At 35.7% G+C, this 26,001-nt stretch overlaps 1 protein-coding gene across 1 annotated transcript in view; it reads right to left on the bottom strand.

The window, feature by feature from the left end:
- LOC100743029 (inactive rhomboid protein 1) overlaps nt 1-25,755 on the bottom strand; it is a gene marked incomplete at its 5' end in the record, with an annotated part of 42,620 nt that extends 16,865 nt beyond the window's left edge. The window contains 6 exons of the mRNA XM_033321857.1: nt 364-525; nt 770-856; nt 1,312-1,622; nt 22,442-22,531; nt 24,287-24,473; nt 25,406-25,755. Of these exons, the coding sequence (XP_033177748.1) occupies nt 364-525; nt 770-856; nt 1,312-1,622; nt 22,442-22,531; nt 24,287-24,473; nt 25,406-25,755 (1,187 nt within the window). The remainder of the gene's footprint in view (nt 1-363; nt 526-769; nt 857-1,311; nt 1,623-22,441; nt 22,532-24,286; nt 24,474-25,405) is intronic.
- Nucleotides 25,756-26,001: the final 246 nt, after the last annotated feature.

Genomic DNA, 26,001 nt, shown 5'->3' with positions numbered 1-26,001 from the left:
GTAATTTTGTTCCGAACAATAAGGAATTGTAAAAATAGAACTTTTATTTATTAATCACTGATCTTATAAAAGCAGTGTTTTATCAGTTTTCAGCCATCGGCATTTTTGCACGGATAACGAAACAATCGTTTAATAAAAAGCTTGTAAATTTATTTTGCTTCAAGTAATTTCATGCTACGTTTGCAAATGCGAAGAGGAGTTTCGTTACATTTGATTAATTTTCATATCATCCTGTTGTATTTTCGTACGGGAATTAAAATAATTATTTAATAATACAAACAAAACTCGTGTGTTTTACCAAATACACGTATATTTGTTTCCAAGGTGTTAAATTTATAGGACAACGGATATTTGGAAACTTACCCTAAAAATCTTCCAACGATACCCATGCCATACTGTCGTCTGTTACTGTTGTCGAATATTCGGTCGATGGTACTCGGTGAAATTCTCGTAGCACCGGTCAAATCCCTTCTAAGCGTCACTCCCTCGTCCGGCGGTATCATCGAACTCAAACCCAACCTCGACCTGCCCCAACTCGTTTTTCTGTAATCTCTTTCTTGTTGTAGATCATGACAGTTTACACTCGACGTTGGATATTTTTATCCCTTATCCAAAGTCGAGGATCAAACACGAACTTCCCGATCGATCTTTCTTTTTGTTATAAATTTTATATAAATTTCATTCGTCACGATACACGTCGAAGAATGTATGAGAATGTCAAAAATCTTTCAGTTTTTCTAATGTACCGTAAAACGAAGATTTTCCTTACCTTGAAATGTAATGGTCCCTCGAAATGTGGCGAGCTCTTCTGACCTGTCCATCCACCGACGTCCTGTCATCCTTCTGCGAGGCAAACCTACGAAATCGTCATAAAATTTTTATCAATTTCCATTTGCATCCACCATTTATTTCAAATCGTAAAATAGTTTAAATCTTTTAAAATTGAATAATTTCATTTTCATTATCAATTCCCACTGGCAATCATCGTGTGTTTAAAATACCTTAAGAGCCTAAATTTCTCAAAATGAAGTAATTTAATTTTTATCAACAATTCCCACTTGTGATCACTATGTATTTAAAACAGTAAAACAGTAAAAGTAAAATTAAGTAACTTGACCCTTCCCATTCACAAATACCATGTATTAGAACAGTAAAAAGTCTAACTTTCCCAAAATTAAGTGACTTAACTTTAATCTGATCTAATCCATATTGTGGTCACGTATAGAAAGCATACTTGAGAGAAATATCAGAAGAAGCAACTTATAGCTTTCGTAGTTGTAACGTTAAAAGTATTCTAAAAGGTATGCTCACCTAACCAATTCCTCGGATGTTTCTCTGTCGCCCGCAGATTCAAGTAGATCGGCGACTTTTGCACTGTCTTCGTCGTCTTTCACCAAACCACCGAGCCCCTGTTCGATTTGAGACTGCGATTGTTGCGAAGGCGGTGGCGGAGGCGGCGGCGGGGGTGGCGGTGGCCTGTCGAAGAAGGACTCCTCTTCATCCTGGCCGCTTTCCGGGGACGTCGCCGCCTCTGACCTCGACATGTAGTCAATTACGCTCGGTGGGAAGCTTCGTGACTCGGGTCTGACTTGCGATCCTTCTCGCCGTTGTCTTCTCAACGACTACAACAAAACGTCGATCTCTCGATGATATTTCTGTTTAACTTTCCGCCTCCCTTAAGTATATCTCAAACGATATTTTTATATCTAAAATTCAATTCTTATAATTGGGAATTTAAAATGGGAAATGATGTTGCATCGTTTAGCATTGGAGCTTTTAATATTTGCTATCTATATGAAGGAGAGGAAATATATGAAAAATCTATTTAGCATGGAATTTCCGTCTCCGCAATAAACCAAAATTCAGATTTTTCACGAACTTGCAAATTTGTTTAACAAGATTTAAGTATGAAAGACAACACCTAATTGTCCTAATTGTGTGGACATGAAAATACCTTTCATAAATCTTTCCTGCCTGTTTAATATAGAAACGTTATCTCGCATAAACACAATACTCTAACCAATTAATCGTTTGCCTGCTAATTTGGGTCAATTATCGCCTTTAATACGATCCCATCAGGTGTTCTAATTCTTATGAATGAGTTTACATACATTAAATTATCCATCTTCGAAATACCAATCCTTCGAAAACCGATGTAGTAATACGCAAATACGTAATTACCATCGATAGACTATCGTAGATAACGTTTCACCACACATTACACTATCGCCTTTACTTAGTGTTCTGTAACCAGGTAGAAACTCACGATTTCGCAGTGAGCAGACCACGACATACGAACACCGAGTTTTCCCAGCCATCCGTTAGAAACCTATTCTGTGTATCTATGATACGGGGATAGAGGCGGTCTGCTAATTTCGAGGAGCGTAACGTCATTCATTAATATTAAACTGGAGGTTGTGGCGCGTCCGTTAACAATGCTACAATACCGTTCTAATTGATTGGGGCCGGTTTAATGCTATTTTACGCCGACCGATAACGATCCAGGGAATTATTTTATGTAATTAATCGTGCAATTATTCATATCAGAAAACACGTCGCACCTCGTACGTTAATCCGACGAACCGCAATGCCTAATATCTACCACACGTTGGTTACGTTTCCTCGTGAAATCTCTTTGGTTCGCGCATTTTCCATTTCTTTCTTCTCGCTGCCATTGTATCTCTCCACTCCTAGCATCTAGGATTTTAATTGCTTCTCACGGAGCATTTCGCGATGTTTTATCAAAGTTAACGATCTGTCGTGACGGTGTGTCGTTTCTTTCATGCGTTCGGCTCGATCGACCGTGGCGGTTTCAACCCCTTCCCGTTACTTTCGGCTAACACTTTAGCTATCTGCACGTGCTTCCACTCTCTCTAGTTACACCTTCGTGGACCACTCCACGTTGATTTTTCTGATGATGGATGTTTTTATGAAACGACGGAAGTCGGAGTGTTTGGTTTCGCGGAATTTCCTGTCGAATGTTTGGTCAGGTAACAACGTACAAAATGAATTTGGTAACTTTATATTCATTCAGTTATTAATTTAACAGTAGAATTACCAGAGTGGCCAAGATAACCAATTCTTGTAGCTTTTCATAGAGATTTTATAGATTTACGAGGGTGGCTTTTTAGAAGTTCCTAAAATACACGAATAAAAGCTTGTATTATTTACTGCGTTATAAAACTTCGTCTTATTCCTTGTACCTTAATTTGTCTCATCCGAGTCACGTTCTAGTCGTCGCTGGTTTATAATATTCCATATTTTGCCAACATTTTGGACTTTTTAAAGCATCGATTATAACATTTATAAAATACAGCGTAAATCATCAAGTCAGATCGTACAACATTTCCAGAGTCAAAATCGCAATTAACAATAATTCCAAGCTTCGGATTGAATCAATCTCACACCTGTCTAAAAAGCGCATTTTCTCATAATTTAGAGATTCGAGGGTTTAACGAACCGCCAAAACAAATGATATTTGGAAAAGAACATCGGGTATACTGTGCAAATGGTTAGCCGTTTTTCTATCCCGCGTTCTCCTAGTAAAACAAGCATTTCCGAGCATTTCTATAGCATTATGTAGATCTGTGTTTAATTACGTGATCGTGGAACAACGGACGCTTCTAGTGAATACTCATTAAGCGTGTCGCGTGCGGAACAAGGGTGATCGATATTAATGACGAATCAATGGTGTAATCCAATATCATCAGTTCGGCAGGCCGACCAACGGACCTCTGGTTATTAAGGTCCAGGAATTAATATGAATTACTGCCGAGCGAGCGGCGTTATTCCAATTAAAATCCAGCCTGCCACGACCTCAAAAATGAAATTCCCCACAGCATGAAACACACTCGGTATAATTGATAGTCCTTTGTTTCTTTCACACCATCCGTTTATTTTCCCTTTTTCCAATTCTATTTTCCTAGTTGCCGCTCGATTACCTGCATAGTTACACTCGCAGATGAGATACAGGATACCAGGTTATCATCTACTTTTCATGTACGTGCAGTTTTTGTCCCACATTTAGAGGAACCTAGAGCAAACTTTGATAATTAGTTATACAGCGACCATTGTTTCCCATGGCTCATTAACAACTAAGTTTTTATTCTCATTGAACACTTAGCGACCAACAGCTCAAATAGAAAATAGGAGGAAATTCAATACTGTCAGACGAAAGCTGTTAAAATTTAATTTATTTCTCAACAGTTACGAAATTGTAAACCATTAATTTAATACTAACTCCGAACCTTTCTCTATTCTGTGATATTAAATATACAGGGTGGTTGGTAACTGGTGGTACAAGCAGAAAGGGGGTGATTCTACGCGAAAAAAGAAGTCGAAAATATAGAATAAAATTTAAAAAAAAATTTTTTTTTTAATTTTTCGTTATAATGTACCGCACGCGTACCGAGCGAAAATTCAAAGTCGATTTTCTCGAAAACAAAGCTTCAAACGAAAAATTTTTATTCTATATTTTCGACTTCTTTTTTCGCGTAGAATCACCCCCTTTCTGCTTGTACCACCAGTTACCAACCACCCTGTATATTTAATATCACAGAATAGAGAAAGGTTCGGAGTTAGTATTAAATTAATGGTTGTAGAATGGTTGTGTATAATAATACTAATATGCTGGCATTATATTAAAAATATGCAAATACTATATTATATGATACTACGTTATATTAAAAATATATAAAGACATAAAAACTAGTACAAGGTGAAAGACAATGTGTGCGACACTTGCGGCATACTATGCTCTATCGAACATATCTTAATCACCCGAATGTAATATTATCTAAATGCAATATTAAAAGGCATGATTTAACTTTAATCTGCTCAACTAATCAATGCCACAGAAAGAAGACTTCGGCAAACGATTTTCTGACAGATAGTTGTTTACACAACCTATCATAGATACGTTCTATCTCGCCAAAGACTCTTATCGTGGTCACTAATTACCTTAAAACGTTTATGGGATTTTAAACACACAGTAGAAAAAAGCTATTAAAATAAGTAATTTACCAACAAAGCCATTAATTACTAACTAGATTTCCATGAAACCTGCAACTTTTTAATCTCCTGCAGTTCCACTTCCAGATCTCCTTGCTGCTCTTTAGATAAAACGGATAATAAAAAAAAAAAAAACAAAAACAAAAAGGAAACGCAAAAGCGTCGTTCACGAGTGAATTGGAATTTAACATTAACAGACAACTGGAGTTCAACTTCGTAATCAGGAATTCGTTCTGGTCGTGAAATTCCAGTTGGGACGAGGAGAAGACCGAACACATCGGCAGAGTAATCAACAAACTTAAACGACAAACAAACACTGCAACGTGAACAAGCTAATACGAGTGAGTGGGTGGATGGACGGGAAGGAAAAATACAAGGGACAGAGTGACGAACGAAAGAAGCCAGAATTTACGTAACATCGACAAACATGGGAGAACGGTGGAATCTGATCGAATGGAAAAGACTGTAAAATCGAATGGAATTTAATTTCGTGCCCGACATGCCGGAATTAACATTCTCCATGTTTATCGCACCGTATCGAGCCCATCTGATGGGATTTTATATTGTCGTGATCGCGGCTGTCCCCGGACCGTTAATTGCCCTACCGGTCGGTTCTTGCTCGCAATTAAGCAGATGCCGTATATCCAAAGGACACGCACCCCTCGCGAAAAAAACCAGAGCTTTCGTTTATTAGTCCGTTTCGTTGGCTGAAATAAATATCCGATCGGTGTGTATTTCATTTCTGCTCTCTTCTTTATTTGGTTTTGTTTTATTAACTTTTTACTCTAAAGCGAAATAACGAGTGGTAGAGATCGTAGTTTCAATTTGATGAATGTAGATTCTGGTCGTTATAAAATTTACGTTGGGTTTCAATTGAACCCCTCAGTCGTCGAATTGATCCGCTTTTCATTGATTTTTTGACTTTTGGAAAATTTAACAGTGAACCTATTTTGTTAACGATATAATAGAAAGGAGACGCTTTTCAAGCATAACCAGCAACGTGCGTAAAAATTATTTTGGAATATGTTGTTTCAAAAGGGTCGTAGAATTTCACATCAAAAAGATTTGACAGCTGAAACGAGACTGTACTTTTTCTCGTTAAAATCTACAATAGCTATGGAATTTATAATCTAAAAAGTAAACCGGAGTCAGTATGACGTTTTGTATTTGTAACGTTGTCGAATAAATTTCAGCTGCAGTAAGTTCTCTGGAATTTGTCGTGGATGAAACGATTGTATTGCGATGCAAATCCTTGTTTATGGAGACGTATTATTGCATCGCTTCAGTTGTAAATTCGAAGCTTCAGCGTGACCTCACAAATAGTGAACCTTGTGTTTTCTTCATTTCATTATTTTTAACTGTCTATTCTTCGTTTATTATCGGATAATAAAAAAAGTGTTGCCTTTAATACTATCCTAACTCATCAAAGAACGACAAATATCATTTATCTTGCTGCTTTATTTTATCAAATCAACGAGTAGAATGTGAAATGTCTGGTTTTTCAATCAGCAAATTATCGAAGATACCTTTCTTTAATTTTAATTATAAATCTGCTTCTTCGGTATCTAATTTATTTCTCAGAGGCTGTCAAATTACAATTATATTTAATATAGTAGAACAGAAACAGGTTTGAAGCTAATATTAAATTAATATTAGATTAATGTTAAATTAATATTAAATCGCTATTATAGAATAGTTCATTCGCTATTTAATAATATATATATGCTGATATTACATTATATTAGGAATATGCAAATAATAAATTGTTGTATAATTTCCAATCGTAAAACATTTGACAATTTGAGTTCAATGGAAAATTGCAGACACAATAGAATAAATAGAGAAAACGATGCATACGTTTGTATTTAAAGAATTTTGTTACGAGTTTTCAAAGATTGTATGGCATATGGTAACATTGTACGTTTTGTTTTGATGTTTAAAAGCATACGGATATTTCTGTAAGAGACCAATTTTACTCACAAATTTGTCAAATTAATTCATGTTATCCGGTTTGAAACAACAATTAAAGCAACAACATTGTACAATCTAGCACAATCTAACACAGGAAATGGTATTACTCCGGACAAAAACACGAATTTTAAAAAGTTCGAATTTAAATGAGCGGCCAGATAATAAATTGCTTACTGGTGGAATGAAAAGGCCGGACGACGTCCACTGAAACACGTAGCCAGCAGACTTTTTAATAAATGGTTAAACAAGCCTCTAAGCTGTAACACACCTATATACACTCGCCAGTAGTCGTCGATTGTTGTACGAACGCGTTCATATTAACTTCTACGGTCTGTGAAAAGTTAATAGGGAACATCGTTCTGCTGAATCAGCAACTTTTTAAAAATTCCACCTACTTTAGTGTTTTCTCTGGGCGAAACGCTCAAGCATCATAAAATTTTCATAATGGCGCATCCTTCGTGCCTTTCGCTGTACAAACGTGTCATATTTGTTTAAGAATAACTTATTTTCTTCTCATTAGAGAAAAAGAGAAAAAAAAACACACAGATAAAAGCTAACTGAACTTTAAAGATCACAAATATCCGGTCGTTTTTCGTTATATATTTTTAATTAAATATTATTCCCTAATTGTAAAAATTACATTGGCGTTTTATTGATCTGTCTATCTTCTTAACTAATATTCTATTTGTGACAGTTGAGAATTTCAGGAAAATGGCTTTCGAGTTTGAGAAAAGGAAATTTTTACTAAAATACTTTTAACGAAATTCTAAATACAAAATAAGTTAGTAACAAAGCTAAAACGACTTACCACAGAGAATTGCTATTTACAAAATTCAAATTCTAAAAAATAAATAAGGTTATTGAAAATCACAGTCGTTAACATGATTTTTATAAACGCTCGAGTAACAAGCAAGCGTTTTAGAAATTCCAAAATGTTGTGTAAGCTAGCCGTAATACAGCACACAGCTAATTATTCATTTCGCAGTTTAATTACTCTATTGATCGTTCGGCCGTGTTTGCTTTCAATTATACAATACCGCTTCGGAAAGCGTTCTGTAGGCTAGCTAGATCTATTGTTAAACTCTGTATAATCTACGTGTTCCGTATATCTACATCGGGAAACGTTTGTTTTATAACTATATACGTACTACGACGTTATACTTTGCTCGTGTCTCCCAAAAACTCGTTAGATTGGAACTTTGTTTGACCATACTTTTCCAGTGTAAACGAAAGTGGCACGAAACACCATAATATTCGAAAAATTGTATTTGAATAAAACGACATGTCGGATAACAAAGCAATATACTGTTTGTTCTTTTTAAATTAATTACATCTTTAACAACGTGCCAAAAGCTTGCCGTACATCTCTATTTTCACTCTATCTATTTTCACAATAGGTGAAATTAAATGCGTTATCATCGAAATTCCCAGACAAATTGCTTCAAGTTACTGCCGACTGATTAATAACGAAATAATAATAGTGCTGATAATAATTGATATCGTTCGATATTCCACTATGTATCTTTCCATTTCTACCTCGAGGGAATAAAGGTATAGAACGCTAGTGCACCAATATAATTTTATTTCCGGAACGCGTTCCTTTCCAGTATCGCTTGGCGACGATTTAACGACGGTATAAGTTTCGCGACGAAACTCGAACGATCGGGAATTTGGGAAAACAATGGAGTTTTCGTGAAACTACGGTATACCCTCGCGATTATTGACATTTTAGAGCACCTTTCCTTGGATATTTGCCGAGTCTAATGGCCTGATCTATCTCGTGCCCCTGATACTGATCGTTTCATGGCGAAGAAATATGCAGTTTCGCCGAAACCAATAATTTATAAATTCAAATTCACCAGGTCAGGGTGAACCAGAGTGTTTTCTAAAAATTCTACGGTGCGCAAATTTTGAATACATCTTCAGTGCATGTGTCGATACCAGACTCACGTACTTCTACCAGAATTAATTCAAAACCTTTATCTTCTTTTATCCTTTTAATCCGTGAAAGGTTCGAGAAAGACGAAAAACGTGATGGTGCAATTTCAAAGAGACGCCCTTTCCCGATTAGTGATCTTTTCTCTTATCTTTGATAGTCAAATGTATTCCAGTTAGGAATCTTCGGCCAAAATCGACTTTACATTCGACGCTTTACTCCACAGCCTATTTCGAATAAATTCTCTTTAAAGAAGTTCGTCAACATCATTAAAGCACAGATGAATACGTATAGGAAATATCAATGGTGAAAAGTTCTATAGATTCTTTGTAAAACGATTTGCAACAAAGATTTTATGACAGATTATTCACTTTAAAAGATCCACGCGTAATTTGGCTATTATAAAAGAGATTAGCGGTTTCAAAGCGCTGCGATAACTCACAGGACATACTATGAAATTGCTGGAGATCAATGAGCAGAGTTCGTAACGACGAATTTCGAGTTAAACGAACTGTTAGATATAAAACAAAACCAGTCGCGAGGCAAAAGATAGAGGGAAAAAAAAAAGGAAAACGATGTCCTTCCTTTTTTCCTGCTCTTTTTGAGAAGTTTGGAATAAAGTTCAGCCGAAGCAGGGCGCGCCCTACTGCACCCAGTGGTGCCTTAAATTTATTTCTTAAGCCGACATCCTTCACAACTTCCGCGGGAATAAATCCGCGGCATTCAACCAATGGGGAATAGGACGAAAAATTAGCGTGGCCCAAATATAACTGCGCCGTGAGAAATTTATGACGGGACACGGCTTTTAGTTTCGTTTGTTCGCTCCTTTGAGACACGACCTTTCCCCAGTTCGACGATTTGTTGCTTTGAAAATGCACCTTTTCACGCGACATGATCAATGCAATGAATTTGCTTGTTAACTGAGTGTATTCGGTTTATATTGTCTTTGCACTGTACGCTATACAAGTTTGAATATTCTCCTCTCCCGTCTTTGACAGTTTACGATAAATATTTTAGCATCCACTTATTAGGAATAAATTTTTCCGTGTTATATTACATTAATTTTGATATTTGTTAAAGATTTTTGATAAATTAATGTTTGCTGTTGCACGTTATACAAGTTCAAATACTCTTCTTTCACACGTTTAACAGTTCAGGATAAGTATTGTAGAAACAATTTATTAAGCCTATATATTAATTTTTTTTTATTGTAATAGCTTAATTTTGATATTTGTACAGCCATTGATAAAGACTTTTGATAGTCTAATGTCCAAAATATATCTTTCAAATAGAAATTTTAATAAGATTGTGTTAATATTGATCCACCAAATCAATTTTCGTATTTTTTATACCAGATAAATGACAACATACGCTTAAGCACTGTTGTTTTATATACTGTTTAAGTGTATGCGTAAGTATATGCCGTTCTATGTACAACAATCATATTTACTATATATCCTTCTTAATACCTGTATCAAAATATTAATTAATATAAAACACATAGGAATGCACGAAAGACGATCAACCATCTTTTTCGTTTTCTACCATCTTCTCTGACAGCTGTTAATAACACTTTAATAACTCTAAGGATTAACCAAAAAGAACTCAGACTTAACTTCCTTCATTCACTTTTATCCACAAAATGAAACCTTCGGTAAGGTGTTACAATTGTCTGCCTATGATTCTCCAATAATCACAACCTCGTTCGCAGGAAATACGTGAAACTCCGTTACGCAACGTCTCATAAATGTCATCTCTGCGCTCAATTCCAATCAGTGGTGCAACAAAAACACGTTTTCATAATAAGGGTTGACCGTTTTCTCTGCATCTGACAGGAACGGTTCAATTAAGAGTCTTAAATCTGCAAGCGGATTATCCAGGTAACGAAAACGCTGACCTGCTCTTTATGCGTTTCCTGAAGGCAAACGAATTAATTGCACTCTACGTATCGCAATGTGCGCCAGCTCATGTTGCACGGCTTATGCGTGTACATGCGCGAGAATTTGTGTGTATTGCATGCACTGGTATGCAAACATACGGACACAAAGAAGGATATAGTAGCTGGATATAACGCGCGTTTTTATTAAAATTTATATCGCGCACCCGGGTTCGCAGCGATGTAATAAGGAGACCACGGGACCATTTATTAGCGAGAACCTAATAAACCCGTTATTAACTAACATCGGCGTTACCTTAATCACAAGCCAACGTTATGAGCGCTGCTTGGTCCCCCTACTTGCTTCGAATGCGATTTTCTTGGAAATATCTGGAATAAATGTATCACGATTTTGCATGGATAATGTTGATTTATCGTCACCCTTATCGAGAGGCAACGATTCTTCCAAGTTTCACTCGGATCGACGTTCGATCGAGGGATCCATGGTGGTTCCAGGATATTTGTAATTCTGTTGCTCGTGGTCGGAGTTTGGCAAAAAAAACGCTCGGAAGCTCGCGTCACTTCCGTTCAGGATCGATGGGATTTTTGCTGAAAATGTTCGTCGATGCATATCAAAATGTGCGTGTGCTTTTTGTTTTCAAAATTTGAGATTTGCACGTGAATGCGCACAAGGAAACTACCGTATATAAATTTTTATAAAAATGTTGTAGATGTACGAACGAATATTGCTAGAAACTTCGAAATGTTGTATTATGTATTTTTTCATAATTTGCATTCTCAAATTGTTTTGGTCAAATGTTAAACTTTAATCGCAAGTGGTTTTAATATTAAGTTACTATTAAATAGATAATTTGTAACAACGTGTCTTGTAAAATTTCGTTCATTATTAGTAGTTTGTGTAATAGACAGGCGAATGCTATTGCATTGGCTATTTTACAATTGTGCGTTATTTAAAAAAGATATAGCGAACAACATATTGTAAAATTTTTCAAAGAACGTCTGTATTCCATTGGAATTGATGATAATCAGTTTTTGTATAAATCAGCGACGAAAATCATCGACGAGAGTAGAATAAAATCACGTAGGAATTATTTGAATCAGAAATATACGTTCTCGAGTATTTTTTTAAACATTTACTGTAAAAAAACGATACGTTTTATATGCAGGAACTAAAATAAATTCATCCATTTCGAAAAGTTTGGAAACGCATACGGAATATTTCCAGATTTTTCAAAAATCATAGGCGCGGATGGAGAGCAAAAGTCGTGAAGATTTTGGGTTCGGCTTAGTGAGAAACCTTTGGTTACTCGACAAACCAACATGATTTTTGTTCTTAAAAATACATTGAAAAATTGTAGTATTCACAGCACTATGATAATCTATGTATATATTTTTATTTGCTTCTGATACCAGAGATCTTTTTCTATCAAAGATAGATACATATATCTTCAAATATAGTAAATTGTTTTTACTTTGACAAAACAATACACAAGTTATATTGATCAATTGTATAAATTCAAAAATATAATCATAAGTATTATACCACAAAAAAATATCGTTTTTATAAATCTTATTCTATATCTAGTCTACTACTACTTATATCATCTTCCTGGGATAAGAAAACTTGGAGAAGTAAGTCATCTGTTTCTCGAATGTTAAACGTTAATCGCGTACCTATGCGATGAAATTAAAAAGTTCACAAAGAGCCAAGACGATCAGTTCTGATTCATTTCTGAGATCAGTTCTGATTGATGATTCATTCCTGAGAGAGCCACAAATCATTCAGATCTACTATTCATCAGTAAGCCCGGATTTTCACAAATCTTTCACGTGTTATTTCATCGCTTAGCGCTTAATCACACAATCCGATAACTAATCTGCGCACTTCCTTTCCGAAACTGCCCCCAAAAGGTAGAAGCCAGCATCCAATCCAATTATTAAAACCAATATTCATCGACATAGCGCAAATTACACGGAAAAATCGAAGCGGAAGCGTTGTTCCATCGGATGTTTCACGCGGTGTAAAATATTTCAATATTTTGCCAGGCAGTTTCTCCCTGCTGAAACGTGGGTAAGATCCGAACGATCCGCTCTCGTATTCCGCTTCCCGCCCCGATACTATAATTTCGGCAATTTAAATGCATGTGCATGCGACTCGATAGACACGGCCCGATATCTCCGGCTCCGCGTCTACGCATTTACGTGCGTGGCATCGAGCGTAACCGGGATCAACGTGAGATATCGTAATGAATTGTATCGATTCGACGTTGGGGCTACGCCGCAGCGTTTCGCCTCTGTCTGAATATTTATACTTTCATTATTGCGAAACACACGGAGAATTGGCCGAGCGTTCATAACGAGTGCACGCGTCGGCGACGCTCAACCAGGGAAATCGAACTGTCTGACCGGATCGATTTGATCGCAGTTATCTCTCTTTGTTGCGCTCGCTGTCTGACCCGCGAGTATTATATTCTCTCGCGATACATCGGGAAACGTCAGCGTGACGTGGCTGGTAATCGTGTCACGGAAAATTGAATAGGATATTTGTGTGCCCTGCTTCCATCTAGTCGCTTTTTTGGTTCGATTCCAAGGCATTTTCTTCTTCATTATAAATTTTCTTCTAAACCGTGTGATTTATCTGCAGCTAAAATCGACGAATTATTTGGATGTAGTAACTGCTTATAATTAGAACATTTTCAGGCACTTTTTATGTATACGAAACATAATGAAGTTTCATTAGCACTGTAACAAGACGGTACTCGTGGATCTATCAGACAAAATTGAAACGGATCTGAAAATGTATATAAAGGTTGTAAAATATTTATTGGAAGCATACACTTCGAAAAGATCGTCATAGTATTTGAACAGTCAATTATTCGTTATATTAATAAGCTACGATATTTAATGAAATACCAATGAGAGACTAATTTAAGGCATAATGTCTTATAATTTCTGTATACATTTTCGAATTCGTTTCAAATTTTATCATTATAATTAGGGTAGTTGCGTCTCATTACAATGCTAACGAAACTTCAAACCGTTTCGTATAATGTACGTAAATTTATCCATAAAAAATTCTGTGTAATTTCGAATAATTTCGTAAGCCGCTATAAATGTGCACGATAGAGTAACTCTGATTGGGGTTAGGAATGAAACGTAATGGTTTTCTGTTGTCGACTTGTATTCTTATATTGTTCTATACATAAAAAACACTTTAATATAGTCAAATTCTACTCCTTTTAAATGCGCATAGTACTTACTATAAAGCACCACAAGAAATGTCAATTTTTTTGACTGTACGCTACCTAAGACTGTACCTACCATAAGAAAATCCCGTTACGTTTCAATTCTATTAACTATACGTTCAACCTACTATAGAAACACCCCATGAAATTTCAATTCTGTTAACTATACATTGTACCTACTACAGAAACACCCCATGAAATTTCAATTCTCTTAACTATACATTCAACTTACTATAAAAGCGCCCCATGAAATTTCAATTTTATTAATTTCTATTAACTACATTCTAACTGTTACTAAAAAAACCATGAAAATTCAATTCTACTAACTTGTAGTAACCGTACGTGGTAACTACTACAAAAAATTTCATGAATTTTCAGTTGCACGAATTAGCGACCATTCGAACCTTTCGAAACTTCACGTTACACCCTTTTCTATGACATATTCATTAACTGACCACCACTTTCCCACTTCCTACTGATTCTAACTTTCGCCGTGTCTTTGGTGTTTAGCAGAAAATTCAAATATTAGCGTGAGAACAACAGGCTAGGCGACTTAGGTTTCTTCGTGGCAAACAGAGAAAACGCGTTGCGCATACGAGCCCGTTTCCGTGTGGGAAACATTGTCCACCGGAAGTTTGGTCTACTAAAGTTATACAGAAACTGCCGTCAATCGTATTTCAAAACTTGCCACTTAGTTCTAGACTACTGCCTGGAACAAACTGGACAACGACTGCCGCGTCTTTCTCTCTCTCTTTCTCTCTCTCTCGCCGGGGCTGTTCAAGCCGAGAAAAATGTGCCGTTTGTATACGCAAAGGTCCATTAGAATATTTTACGCGTGACCTAGAAAAGAGTAACGCTCCAAACTACCTATTCCCTGTTGTCTCAAGAATCGCCTCCATTCCGCTTCCGCTTTTTTTTCAATCTGTGAAACACGAATTGATTGTTGTACACGCGAATTATTTCCGATACACTCGTCAAACTTTGCTTTTTCGACTGGTCATTCGTTTGAAGTTTTCTTCTTTTGGGGGTTGCATGATTTTTTGCGTTTGAAAATCATTGGTAAAAATAAAACACACTGGTCGTATATTCGTTTCCGATTTTGATTGTTAGCCAGCAACTGGAAAGATTAGTTTCGTTTCCATGAATTTTTATTTTGCAGCTTTCGCCTCATTTCGTTTCTACAATTTTTAAAACCTTACGTTACTTTTAAACTGCTTCGTTTGCTTATTTTACATTCGCAAGGATATTTATAATTGAAAAAGATCAAAGAAAGATTATACTTTTCTTTTTACCGACTGAAAGAAAAATTTCTATATTCAATACTATATTCAATACTAAATGAAAATAATATTCTGTTTGAACAACAATTTGAAACGAATGTTTTTAATTCACAGCGTTAGGATTGCATTTTTATTTTAAAAATAAGATTCCATTACCAGAAGAAGCAAATGTTAATGAATTTCAGCTTCATAAGCGGGATCATTCTCTCCTTTATCTTGGAACAATTTCCCTATTTTCTTTTACCTCTGACTTTCTCGTGCCTGATTCTTGATAAATATTTACTGCCGTTCTCTCGGAATTGCTTATTCAGATGAATTATTGTTCAGACTGATCGACAAACGAAGTACTGTTTCTCGACAAAATGGCTCCGTAAAACCGCATTTTTTATCCTGTTATTCCTTTTGATTCATTTTCATCTTCATTTTCCTATTCATTTTCCCTACTTAGACATTTACAGTAGCAAGTTCAGTGACTTTTAATAAGTTACTGAACATATCGAGTAGACGAATTCAAGAAATTGTATCTACATTTAGAGGCAAAAATCCTGCAAAATTTTTAACCCATCGCGTAACCTTTCTCCCGGAGGCTTTAATTTTTATCTAAAAAGACAGGTACTCAATTTACTTAGCATTAGTAGAATTCTCAGTCAATCTTGCGTTAAAATTACCTCAATGGTTAAGAAGAGGACAAAATTTACGAAATGCTTGAAATGAAACCGAAATGTACATTCTTATAATTCTATTTGTAGTCCTACATTCTTCCCATAAAAATCTTTTCGCCAAGCATAGTAGAAATACTTTCCTCGAGAAAACCACTTTCGCTATCGGAAAATCGGAATTCCGACGAAATTAGGAATCGTACGCAAAGTTCCAGCGTTTATTGCGCCCCGAGCTAAAATCCTCCATTTTTTTTGTTTTGTTTTGTCTTCATAAAACATTTGCATTAGGATTCGGCGTTCGAGCATTATGAGAGGGGAAGCGGCAAGAACAAAGAACAGGTAATAAAGAGCGACATTGGGAGGTACGTGATCGAAGGGAACAGACAGAACGTCGCTACAATGGGCGCATTCAAATGCAGGAACAATAGCTGAATTCTGTCTGGAATCAATTTCCTCTCTAGTCGAAATTACAACGGCGAATCTACATTTATTTAGGCCGCTGCAACAGGATGGCCCCGGACAAACAATAATCTCGTAATTATGCAAGATTTCTACATACGTGGACTCGATTGTATCGCGCAATTTCCCCCTTTGCATTCTTCTCAATTAGCAAAAATGGGGCGCACACAGCATTTTATTTTAGTTTTTATCTGTTCGTACCTTTTTAATTTGAGTCCCATTGCTTCTTTTAATAGACATATTCAGTGCTTGTTGAAAAGTGACAACAGCAATATGATATTTCTTTGTCGAGTAAGTTCGTAATGTATTACAAGATGAAAGTTCATACGACAACAATTAAGCCATCAGCGTGTAATAAAGTCGTCTGAAACTTCCATGAGTCGTCGACGAGCTATTATATCTTCCATTAAATCGTCACTCTCGCGTCTGGTTCGAAAGACGAAGAGAAGGGTGTCACATCGAACGAATCTCACTTTTAACGAAGGCAAAAAAAAAAGATTCTGTCCAGCGTAAAATTCACTTTTTTCTTTCCCAGGATGAATTGAAAACATCGTCGATTACACATACTCTTTGCGACATTTATGCAATCCGGATTATAATTCGTGATATTCTAACTGTAACGAAATAATTGTTCTTCTTTGTAAGTATTCAGTCAGAATAATACTATAAACATATAAAAATCATGCAAGTGAAAATGGAAGGAAATTTTGAAAGGAATATATTCTCTAAAACGCTAAGATAAACTTACAAAAATTTCTGAAAGAAGAAAATACAAATTGGTTAAAGAATTGATCAAGTAAACTTAATTATGTTCGATTTTTTTTTGCGAATATTTGTTCAAAAGAGTTTTATAACAAATGCTCTCTATGACATCTGTACGAACCTTGTTATAATTTATATCATTTTAATTCCGCTGAAATGTTTCCTATCCTTTGAAGATATATTTGCAAAATAATACTAACTAGGGAAACTGAAACTAGGGAAGAGGTATTGGAAAGAGTCGATTGAAGGAAGAAGAGACACGAGTCTGTCGAAAGGGATCCTCTGAATACGTTCGGAATCGGAACACATCCGAGAAATGTATAATGAAATTCTATTTTTAATAAACTTTTCTTTTAATGATATACTCGTTTGTTTTATGTCAACGGTTCAAGTCACGACGCAGCGGTGCTGTTCCATAACCAGAAATTCGGTTTTGTTCCCGTTTAATAGGATTTTTCTTTTGTACGGCAAATTAATAGCCGACCCTCGACGATTTTACTTAGGAAAAATGTATTTTAAGTTCATTAGAATCTATAATTCTATCCGAGATTCAGGATAAAAAATTCTTTTCTTTGGACCATTAACATTTTCGATATTAAAATTCTCTAAAACTTCGTTCAGATGTTTTTTACATCGTTAAATTTTATTAATAATATACGTGAGAGATTAATATCTTGTAATATCTTGTAATTGTGAAGATTTTCAGACCTTTCGTCTAACCATATTTTCCCAAAATAATACTATATATACTTAAAAAAATCGTAGAAAAGGATATAAAAGGGAATTTTGGGAGAAATATATTTTCTAAAATGCTATTACAAACTTATCATTAATTGTAATTAAAAGTCTCGAAAGAAAAGAGAAATAATTTGTTGAAGAATTGATCAAGGAAACTTAATCGCATTGAATTCTCCTCATAAATATCTTTGTGGAATAGCATTATTTCTCTACAATAACGTTTATTAAAAATACTTATTTTATTTTACGTTGACACTAAAATGTTAGAAGATCGTAGAAATTATATTTCCATTGAATTATTTTATTCGATTGTATTTTCACTAAAATGTACAAAGTATGTGAACTTTATTGGAGAATCTTTTTGTTAGTGATATAGTAATATTCGTTTCCATAGAAAATGTTTTCGTTATCCTACCACCCCAATTTTCACGTCTTTTTTTCTTTTTTATTTTTACCCTGATAGAACAACGTAGACGACAGCTCGAGGAAACTATAGCGTGGATCCCTCATGTTTAACCGCAAATCTCGCGAAAATTGGAATTATAATTGGATAGGGCGGAACAATAATTTCAGCTCGTGCCGCCATTTATTCGTTCGATATCTCGTTCTCGGTCGTCTGAGTCGCTGGTCCATGTTCATATAAATTACGTATGTTTGTGGAACATGTGCCTTCGAAGAACGATAGCTGGACGAGTAATTATCATTATCGACCGGTGCAGGAGTGTGGACAAGTTAATACCTCAGTCCAGACCTAGGGATTCTGTTTTATTTCAATTATAATTCAGAAATTGAAACGACAATAGAAACCTAAGAATCGATGATGTTCTACATAAGGTGGTAGCGTTCGAATAGTTTGATCGTGAAGTTGAAAGAGGATGAAGATAAAGATGGAATTAAATCTTGTTAGGATTGCGAAAAGATAATTAATTTTTTTCTAGCAACTCCATGTATACCATATATCAAGAGACCTTTTACAGAAAACTTTTGAAGTTTCGTTAGTATTGCATACGAGATCATAATTGTACGAGTAAAGTTTGAAACCGATCTAAAAACGTCGTAGCGAATCACGTACGTAAAAGCTACAAGATTTGTATTGCAAACGAAAAGAAATATTTTACTTTCGGTCATTTCTGCTTTTATATTATTTTAATTAATAACTCTATAGTAATTTAATCTAAGAATTATATACATAAAATTATCACAAGAATTATTAACTGACTTGAAGTAATGGGACATTTTGTGCGGATATGGTTTTCCTCGATAACCAATAATAATATTTTCGCCGGCTGCCGGATAATTTTTAAATAAACTAATTTCACGTTTCCTATCATACAGTTTCTAAATATTTCAGAAAGCTGATTTATGTTATATATTTGACACCCTTTTCTCGTTCATTCTCAACGATTCTATACGTGCTCCGTAATATTTAGGTCAGGGCTCTGTTTATCGTTGCATTTCCAAAACATTTGTGAGCCAGGGAAAATAATAAATGAATAGCAGAATGACGATAGAACTGGAGAATTTTAAATAAAATCCTAAAACACAATGGTCCTCTATAAATAAAAAGTCGAAAGTTCAAGTGTGTCTCGTAATTAAACATTTCCTAAAGATATATTTACTTAATGATTAAAAGACCAGCGACGTATATCGTTTGAAACCTTCGCACAGCCTTGCTCACACAAAAGGAAGGTAATTTTTCATTAATTAAAACGCTGCAAGGAACTTGCTGCCCGGATTATCGCCAAGACAAACGAAACTTTGCGGAGCTTCTTTCTTTGTAACAGTTTTTAGTGATAACATTTTCTGTTTATTCCTGAAAATTCTGTGAAATTCTTAGTGGGCAAAAGTGAAGTTTTCTTTCTTTGTTCAAACACGGAGAACATCCATTTTATAGGTAACGAGAAATATCTATTCGTTTGTATCGTCTATACAGACGATTACATAGCGTTTCAATCGTAAGTTTCGAGAAGATACGAAAGAGAAAAAACGTGGATGGTACCGAGGAAGTAAAGTGTCAAAGAGGATTTTACATGCTGTCGTTGCCTCTAGTTTAAATCTACTTTCTTTGGCCGCTCATTCTTGACAAACTTCTCCGTGGGGTTTGTACACAGAAGCTTATGCTCACAGCACGGTGTAAAGCGACATAAGTGCCATTCTCCCTTGCAAGTCAGACATGAGATCTGCTTGCTAGACAGCAAATTTAAAAGCCGATGAGAGAGGAAAAGAATAGCGGAGGTAGCTATCTCCGAGTTTCAAAGACACTGTACCCTGTTTTCTTCCGATTAACGTTAAAATTGCTGAAGATTCCTTCTGGAATCGTTAAGTATTAAATTTATTATGGTAAGAACTATTAATTGATATTGCTGACGATTAGCGTTAGTATTGTTAATGATTAACGTTCGAACTTCTGGCGATTAACGTTAATCTCGATAAAAACAGATATTGCAGTTGCTGATTATTAATATTAGAATTTCTAATAATTAAAGTTAAAAGTGGTAATAATTGATATTAGATTTCCTAAGGGAACTTTCACGAAAATATCACAGATTAAAGTAATTATTCGAAAATAATTTACAAACTGCTCGCTTTATCGGTAATTTTCATACGAAACACTCGACTGAACATTTCTCTCCAAATTTTCGTTCCACAGAACTCTATCAAGTTACGATTGTATCAAAACGATAGAGTTATCACAGAAACTCGAATTAAAGTTATTAACCGTGACATTTTACTATTTCTTAGATTGGAGTTAGGCAGATTGTTTTGTAATTCCATTTCCCCAATACATTTGCGACACTAGGCACTGCTGTTAATTCAAAAAGTCGCACAGTCGCATTTTTTATTCGACTCGAAGAAAAGCACGCCGTTTCATATCTTCGCGAAAGCATCACAAGTGGGATTCGAAACAAAGTCAAAAAACTAATTAAGCAAGAAGATATGGAATAAGTTGGCAGCCGGTACCCGACGATGAGAATTCAAGCGGCAACTTATGGGAAACGAGATTGTTCTACTCAATAGAAACTTGTTGTGTACTTTTAGCGAAACTCCTGATGAAAAGATGATCGTTCCAGCCGAACGAGAAGTCTCGGCGAAATTAAACGTTACCTCCTGAAAGTAAAACCTTGTGATCGTTGACTTTTTCGGCCTTAATTTCGCGTCGACCGATCAACGGAGGTAGGAAAATCATCGTGGTCCAATTTTTTACTAATTAAAAAACTTGAAATTGTAACGAACGCTTATCAAACATTCAACTTTATAATTTAATCACGCCGGCTAAACTTTCGCTCTATCGCAATCTCGTCCAACTTTCAAGAATACAAAAATTTCAATACAAACACTTCCGATCGAATTCCATCGATAAAAATCCCTTTTTGAATTGGAAAACTCGCAATCTCTTTTCAACGAGATTCCACGGGAAAATTCTGCGATGCTTCCATCCATATCAAAAATTTCACTGCTCTGCGAGTTAGAGAGAGAAAAGAGAGAGGGAGAGAAAAATACTAAAATGAATAGTAAAAATGTGAAACATCGCGTTAAATGAAATTTCACGCGGAAGTAAACGAGATTTCTTGAATGAAAAGTAGATCGACGATCGGTAATTAACGCACCTTCGAAATTAGCAACTGACTGGTGCAAATTCGCCAGATATCAAAGTCAATCCAACGCGTTAGAAGATGTTCGAGAACCGGCATAATCGGAAGAGGGTTACCGTTAGCTCGTTAGCTTAATGATCGCGCAGACTTCCGTTGAAACACACAACCAGCCTCGAAGGAAATTTGGTCCTGTTTCGCGGCCGAACAGTGCGTTGGTTGATGATAACGAAACGCTGAATTAACTGGTTTACTCGTTTGCCATGATTCCCATTGGTAATAACAGGAAATGAAATACGCGAACGATTCGATATGTCGTTTCCTATTGGAGGAAGCTCTCCCGACGCTGTGCGTCGCGACGTTTCTCTTTTCTCGACGGAGGCTCCTCTTTTCCTATTAACGCGTAACCATGATTTATATGCATGGTTTTTCCAAAGATTTATAAAAGATTTATAAGCAAAAATATATAAAAATATACGAAGACACAGGAGATAATATTAGAAACTCGCTTCATTTCTTTCGGTATTTTTTTTTTTTTGTTCTATTTAGACAAGGTTGATTAGTTGTCTATATTACACGGTGACCACACGAATCACCCGTGTTATTGATTTTCTTGCAAAAATTTCGTTGATGCATAATTTAAGCTAAAATATAGATTTTTAAATTAAGGCAGCATATTTATAGTCGTTCCTAAAAGACACAGTGCAAAGCAGAAATTCGAAATCCTCGCTGAAAGAAATTTGTATTGCTATTTAGAAATGTCATTTATTACGAATAAAACTTGGAAGGATGGAGGGAGTTCCAAAATTTTAGCCCGTTTCGAACTGGAATATTCTCGCGTGTGTTTGTCATTGCTGATGGAAAATGTAATGAAGAAAATGAAAAAGAACTCACCTCGACGACGTAATGAAGCCCCGAAAGTGTCATTCTGGCCACAGAATCTTTTCGTCTGACTGGTTGCTGCCATCTCCTCAATGTAACACCCTAAATAAGAGCACTTATTATTTCCACAGGAAATGTTATCCGCTAAAGAGTTACACGAGTGGTTTTAACAGGACCAGCCAAGGATAAAGGTTTGAGGAAGCGTGTTAATTAAAATTCTGCGAGCAAGTAAAGAGAAACTCCGCTTTTCATTAAGGAAATTAAATACAATTAAACGAATTCATTAATGAAAATCGGCGGAACGGAAGAGCAAAGTGGTTCCTTTGAGGGAACGCGATCGATACCATATCCCTTCGTACGTTCGATAAAGAGAATTCGCGACGCTCTGTATTTTTATCTGGTGTCGAGGAAAAAATATGCTCGATATATTTCGGTTGACACAGTTTCGCGAGGTCCGTGAACGAAACTTTCTTATCTTCGCAGAACACCAGAAATTGTATGTCGCAAAAAGTGAACAGAGTTTCCTTTTAGATTACACGACTTGATCAAGTACGTCGTGCCTTCGTCGCGAGAAACTTTTAATGGAAATAATTTTATACCGATAAACGCGCCTACGACGAATTAACCATCGTTGAGTTTTATGTATATGAGTATCGGATATACCACGAAACGCTTATAAGTCCTTTGATGAATTTTATCGACAGTTGCAGTAGAAATAATATAAATTAAAATAGTTCTTTGTCCTTTGGTCAATTTTCCTCGAATATGCGCTTTGATAAATTTCAATCGCATTAAAGATATTATGCATTAACGTAGTTCTAAAGACTGGCATTTCTTTTCTTTAATATAAACGAAGCATAATTTCAAGAAGAAGAATTAAGGAACGTACGAAAAAGGAATTACAAGGAAAGGAAAGAATATGAATAGTAATTTTATTAAAATCTGCATCTCCGGATTTGTTATGTTCATTTGGGTTGCAAATTTATAAACCTTTGTATATAACAACAAAAATCGCAGAAAGATAAATACTGTAAATCAAATAGATACAGCATGTTAGAAAAAGGAGACTAGAATTTTAAGAGCTCGTGGCATTTATCGAAAAATGTCACATAGAGTAAACGTGAAAATTGATTAATCGCGACACCTGTCGTCGTTACTGGCGTGTTATTATGTATTGCGCCATAACCGCCGGGCACCGGAATGGCTTTCGTTCTTCTTCTTTTGACAGCCAAGCGATACACAAGTGAGACGCGTTGTGCGAAATACGTATATGGATCGAATATAAACGAAATATAGACAAAAATGAGCGCATGTAGTGGGAAAAATGAAGTTCGGGTAATATTGACTTACTACGTACTTTATATCTTTTCAATCACTTTTCGATTATTATTGCGATACACAGTAGCGGCTATGAAAAGTAATCTGTACATATTCTTGTTTTCCAATGGAGAACTTTTTTATCAGGTTCCACATTCAATTTTTATAGCATTGAATTTTCGTAGTTGTACGAAAGTATTACAAAATGATATCAAGCTTGACATACTTAAACTTAATCAATATAAGTATACAAATGCTGTGATATATTAACGATGTACAAATACCTTTCCTAGTCACGGTATGTGTAGGAGGTTTTGAACAAACCTTGTGTCTTCAAGGTGCACATTTGCTTTTCACTCACATCGTATTACTTCTTCTTGTTAAACGACAAGGAGTAGAATAAAAATACTTAATCGATATTGGGAGCTTTTCATTTTCATTCCAGGTATACTATTTTTCTACTATTTTTCTTTGTACATGCCTGACGTAACTTCTGTAAAGTTTTTTCAACTTTCACGTATTAATAACCTGCTGACTTACTTCTGGCACCTCGGTAGTATCTGGCACGTCCCTGGTAATATCAGGATCCGGCGGTCTATGTTCCGGAACAAGGGCACCGTATTTCCTCGATGCCATTCTTCGTCTTCGATCCAACCATCTTTGTCTCTCCACAGCCTCGGACTCCTCGTCCACGCCGAAGAATTGTGCTGTTTCGCGTCTGATGTAGCTGAAACAGAAAATAAAGCACCGTTCGAGTTATTCGTTCAACAAAATGTATTTACACCGCGCGTTCCATCCACGTTCTTCTACCACGTAATAAAAAGGAGAACAACGAACGTTACACACGAATTCGATTAATGTAGTAAGAATGTCTGTGAACTACTACGTGGATGGTACATTGGATGTATTAGATCACTTGGAATTCTGATAGAATTTACGTCGAAGTAATGGTCGATCGAGAATTGAATTCAATCTCAAATAATTGGTATGTTTGCTACCATAGCGAATTTGATAGAATATATTTCGTAATATAATATATATTGTTATAACATATTAAAAATGTATATAACTGATACAGAATCTTTGCAAAAGAAAACAATCTTTTTTGAAAATTATAAAACTCAATTTATAACTTCAGCGTCGATTATAATGTATATAGTATTATAATGATTAAAGCGATTATAGGCGATATATTGAGAAAAAGATAGTAACTGCTTGCGATTTATATTACTTTAATCAAAATGAATTGAGTATGAGGTGCGTTGATGAACTCCATAAATTGAACAGAACAGTGTTATGTTAAACCCTTAGAAGTCTTCTTTTTATCATCCTCTTGCACTAAACGAACTTACGCAAGTTTCGGTTAGTTCTTAATTTCATTACATAAGTACACAATTAATATTCAATTTTCAAAAAACAAATGATTATAATCATCTCATACCATTTTCATGCAATAAACGAACTTCCATGTTCCACTTGCCAAGTTCCAAGAAACTGAATATTAATTGTGTACTTATGTAATGAAATTAAGAAATTAATGGAAAGCACGGTTAATCGGATCGGCATAAAATTAAATCTAAATTAATTTGAGAACGCCTCTCACACGCGTGAAGCTGATAGCGAATATATTGAGAAATATGTTAAATAAATTAAACTGACTTCCTGATAGCCTCGGTGCGACTCATAGTCCTCCTCAATCTGTGTTTCTGTGTGCCAGGATTGCTGGAAGTGCTGGCCAGCTGAACGACTGGTCTGGGTGCAGTGGGTGCTGATACGCTTCTTGTGATGCTTGGCCCAGGTTCTTGGGTCCTGGGTCCAGGGGTGGTCAAGGATATCGTTGCTGTGGTTGTGATTGGTGCAGCAGTTGTTGGGTTCGTTGATGTTGGACCCACGCTTCCCACTGGGTACAAGCTGATGCTCTGGCCATTTTCACCATCGGGGGCACTCGAAGAAACCGTGGATGTGCCGGTTGTGCCGGACCCTGGCGATGGTTGCCTGTAGACATTAATTTAGAACGTTGCTAAGTTAAGAAGCATTTTAATTCATGGTATTATTAAAACAGAGAATTTTTCGAATGAATATAGATAAATAAAAAGCTTAACGCGGATACGTGATTTTGTATAATAATGAAAAGTCTTTGATATAGGCAGAAGAAGAAATAACTTTCGTATTTCATCGAATGATTGTAGCTTACGATTGTAGATCAAAATTGTTCAAAGATTGTACGTCATGGTCATTCGAATTTTTTTCAATAT

The sequence above is a fragment of the Bombus impatiens genome, unplaced genomic scaffold (assembly GCF_000188095.3).
Source record: "Bombus impatiens unplaced genomic scaffold, BIMP_2.2 scf_0517, whole genome shotgun sequence".
Taxonomy (NCBI): Eukaryota; Metazoa; Arthropoda; class Insecta; order Hymenoptera; family Apidae; genus Bombus; species Bombus impatiens.
Note: the sequence above shows the minus strand (reverse complement) of the source record. Positions and strands in the feature narration are given on the sequence as shown.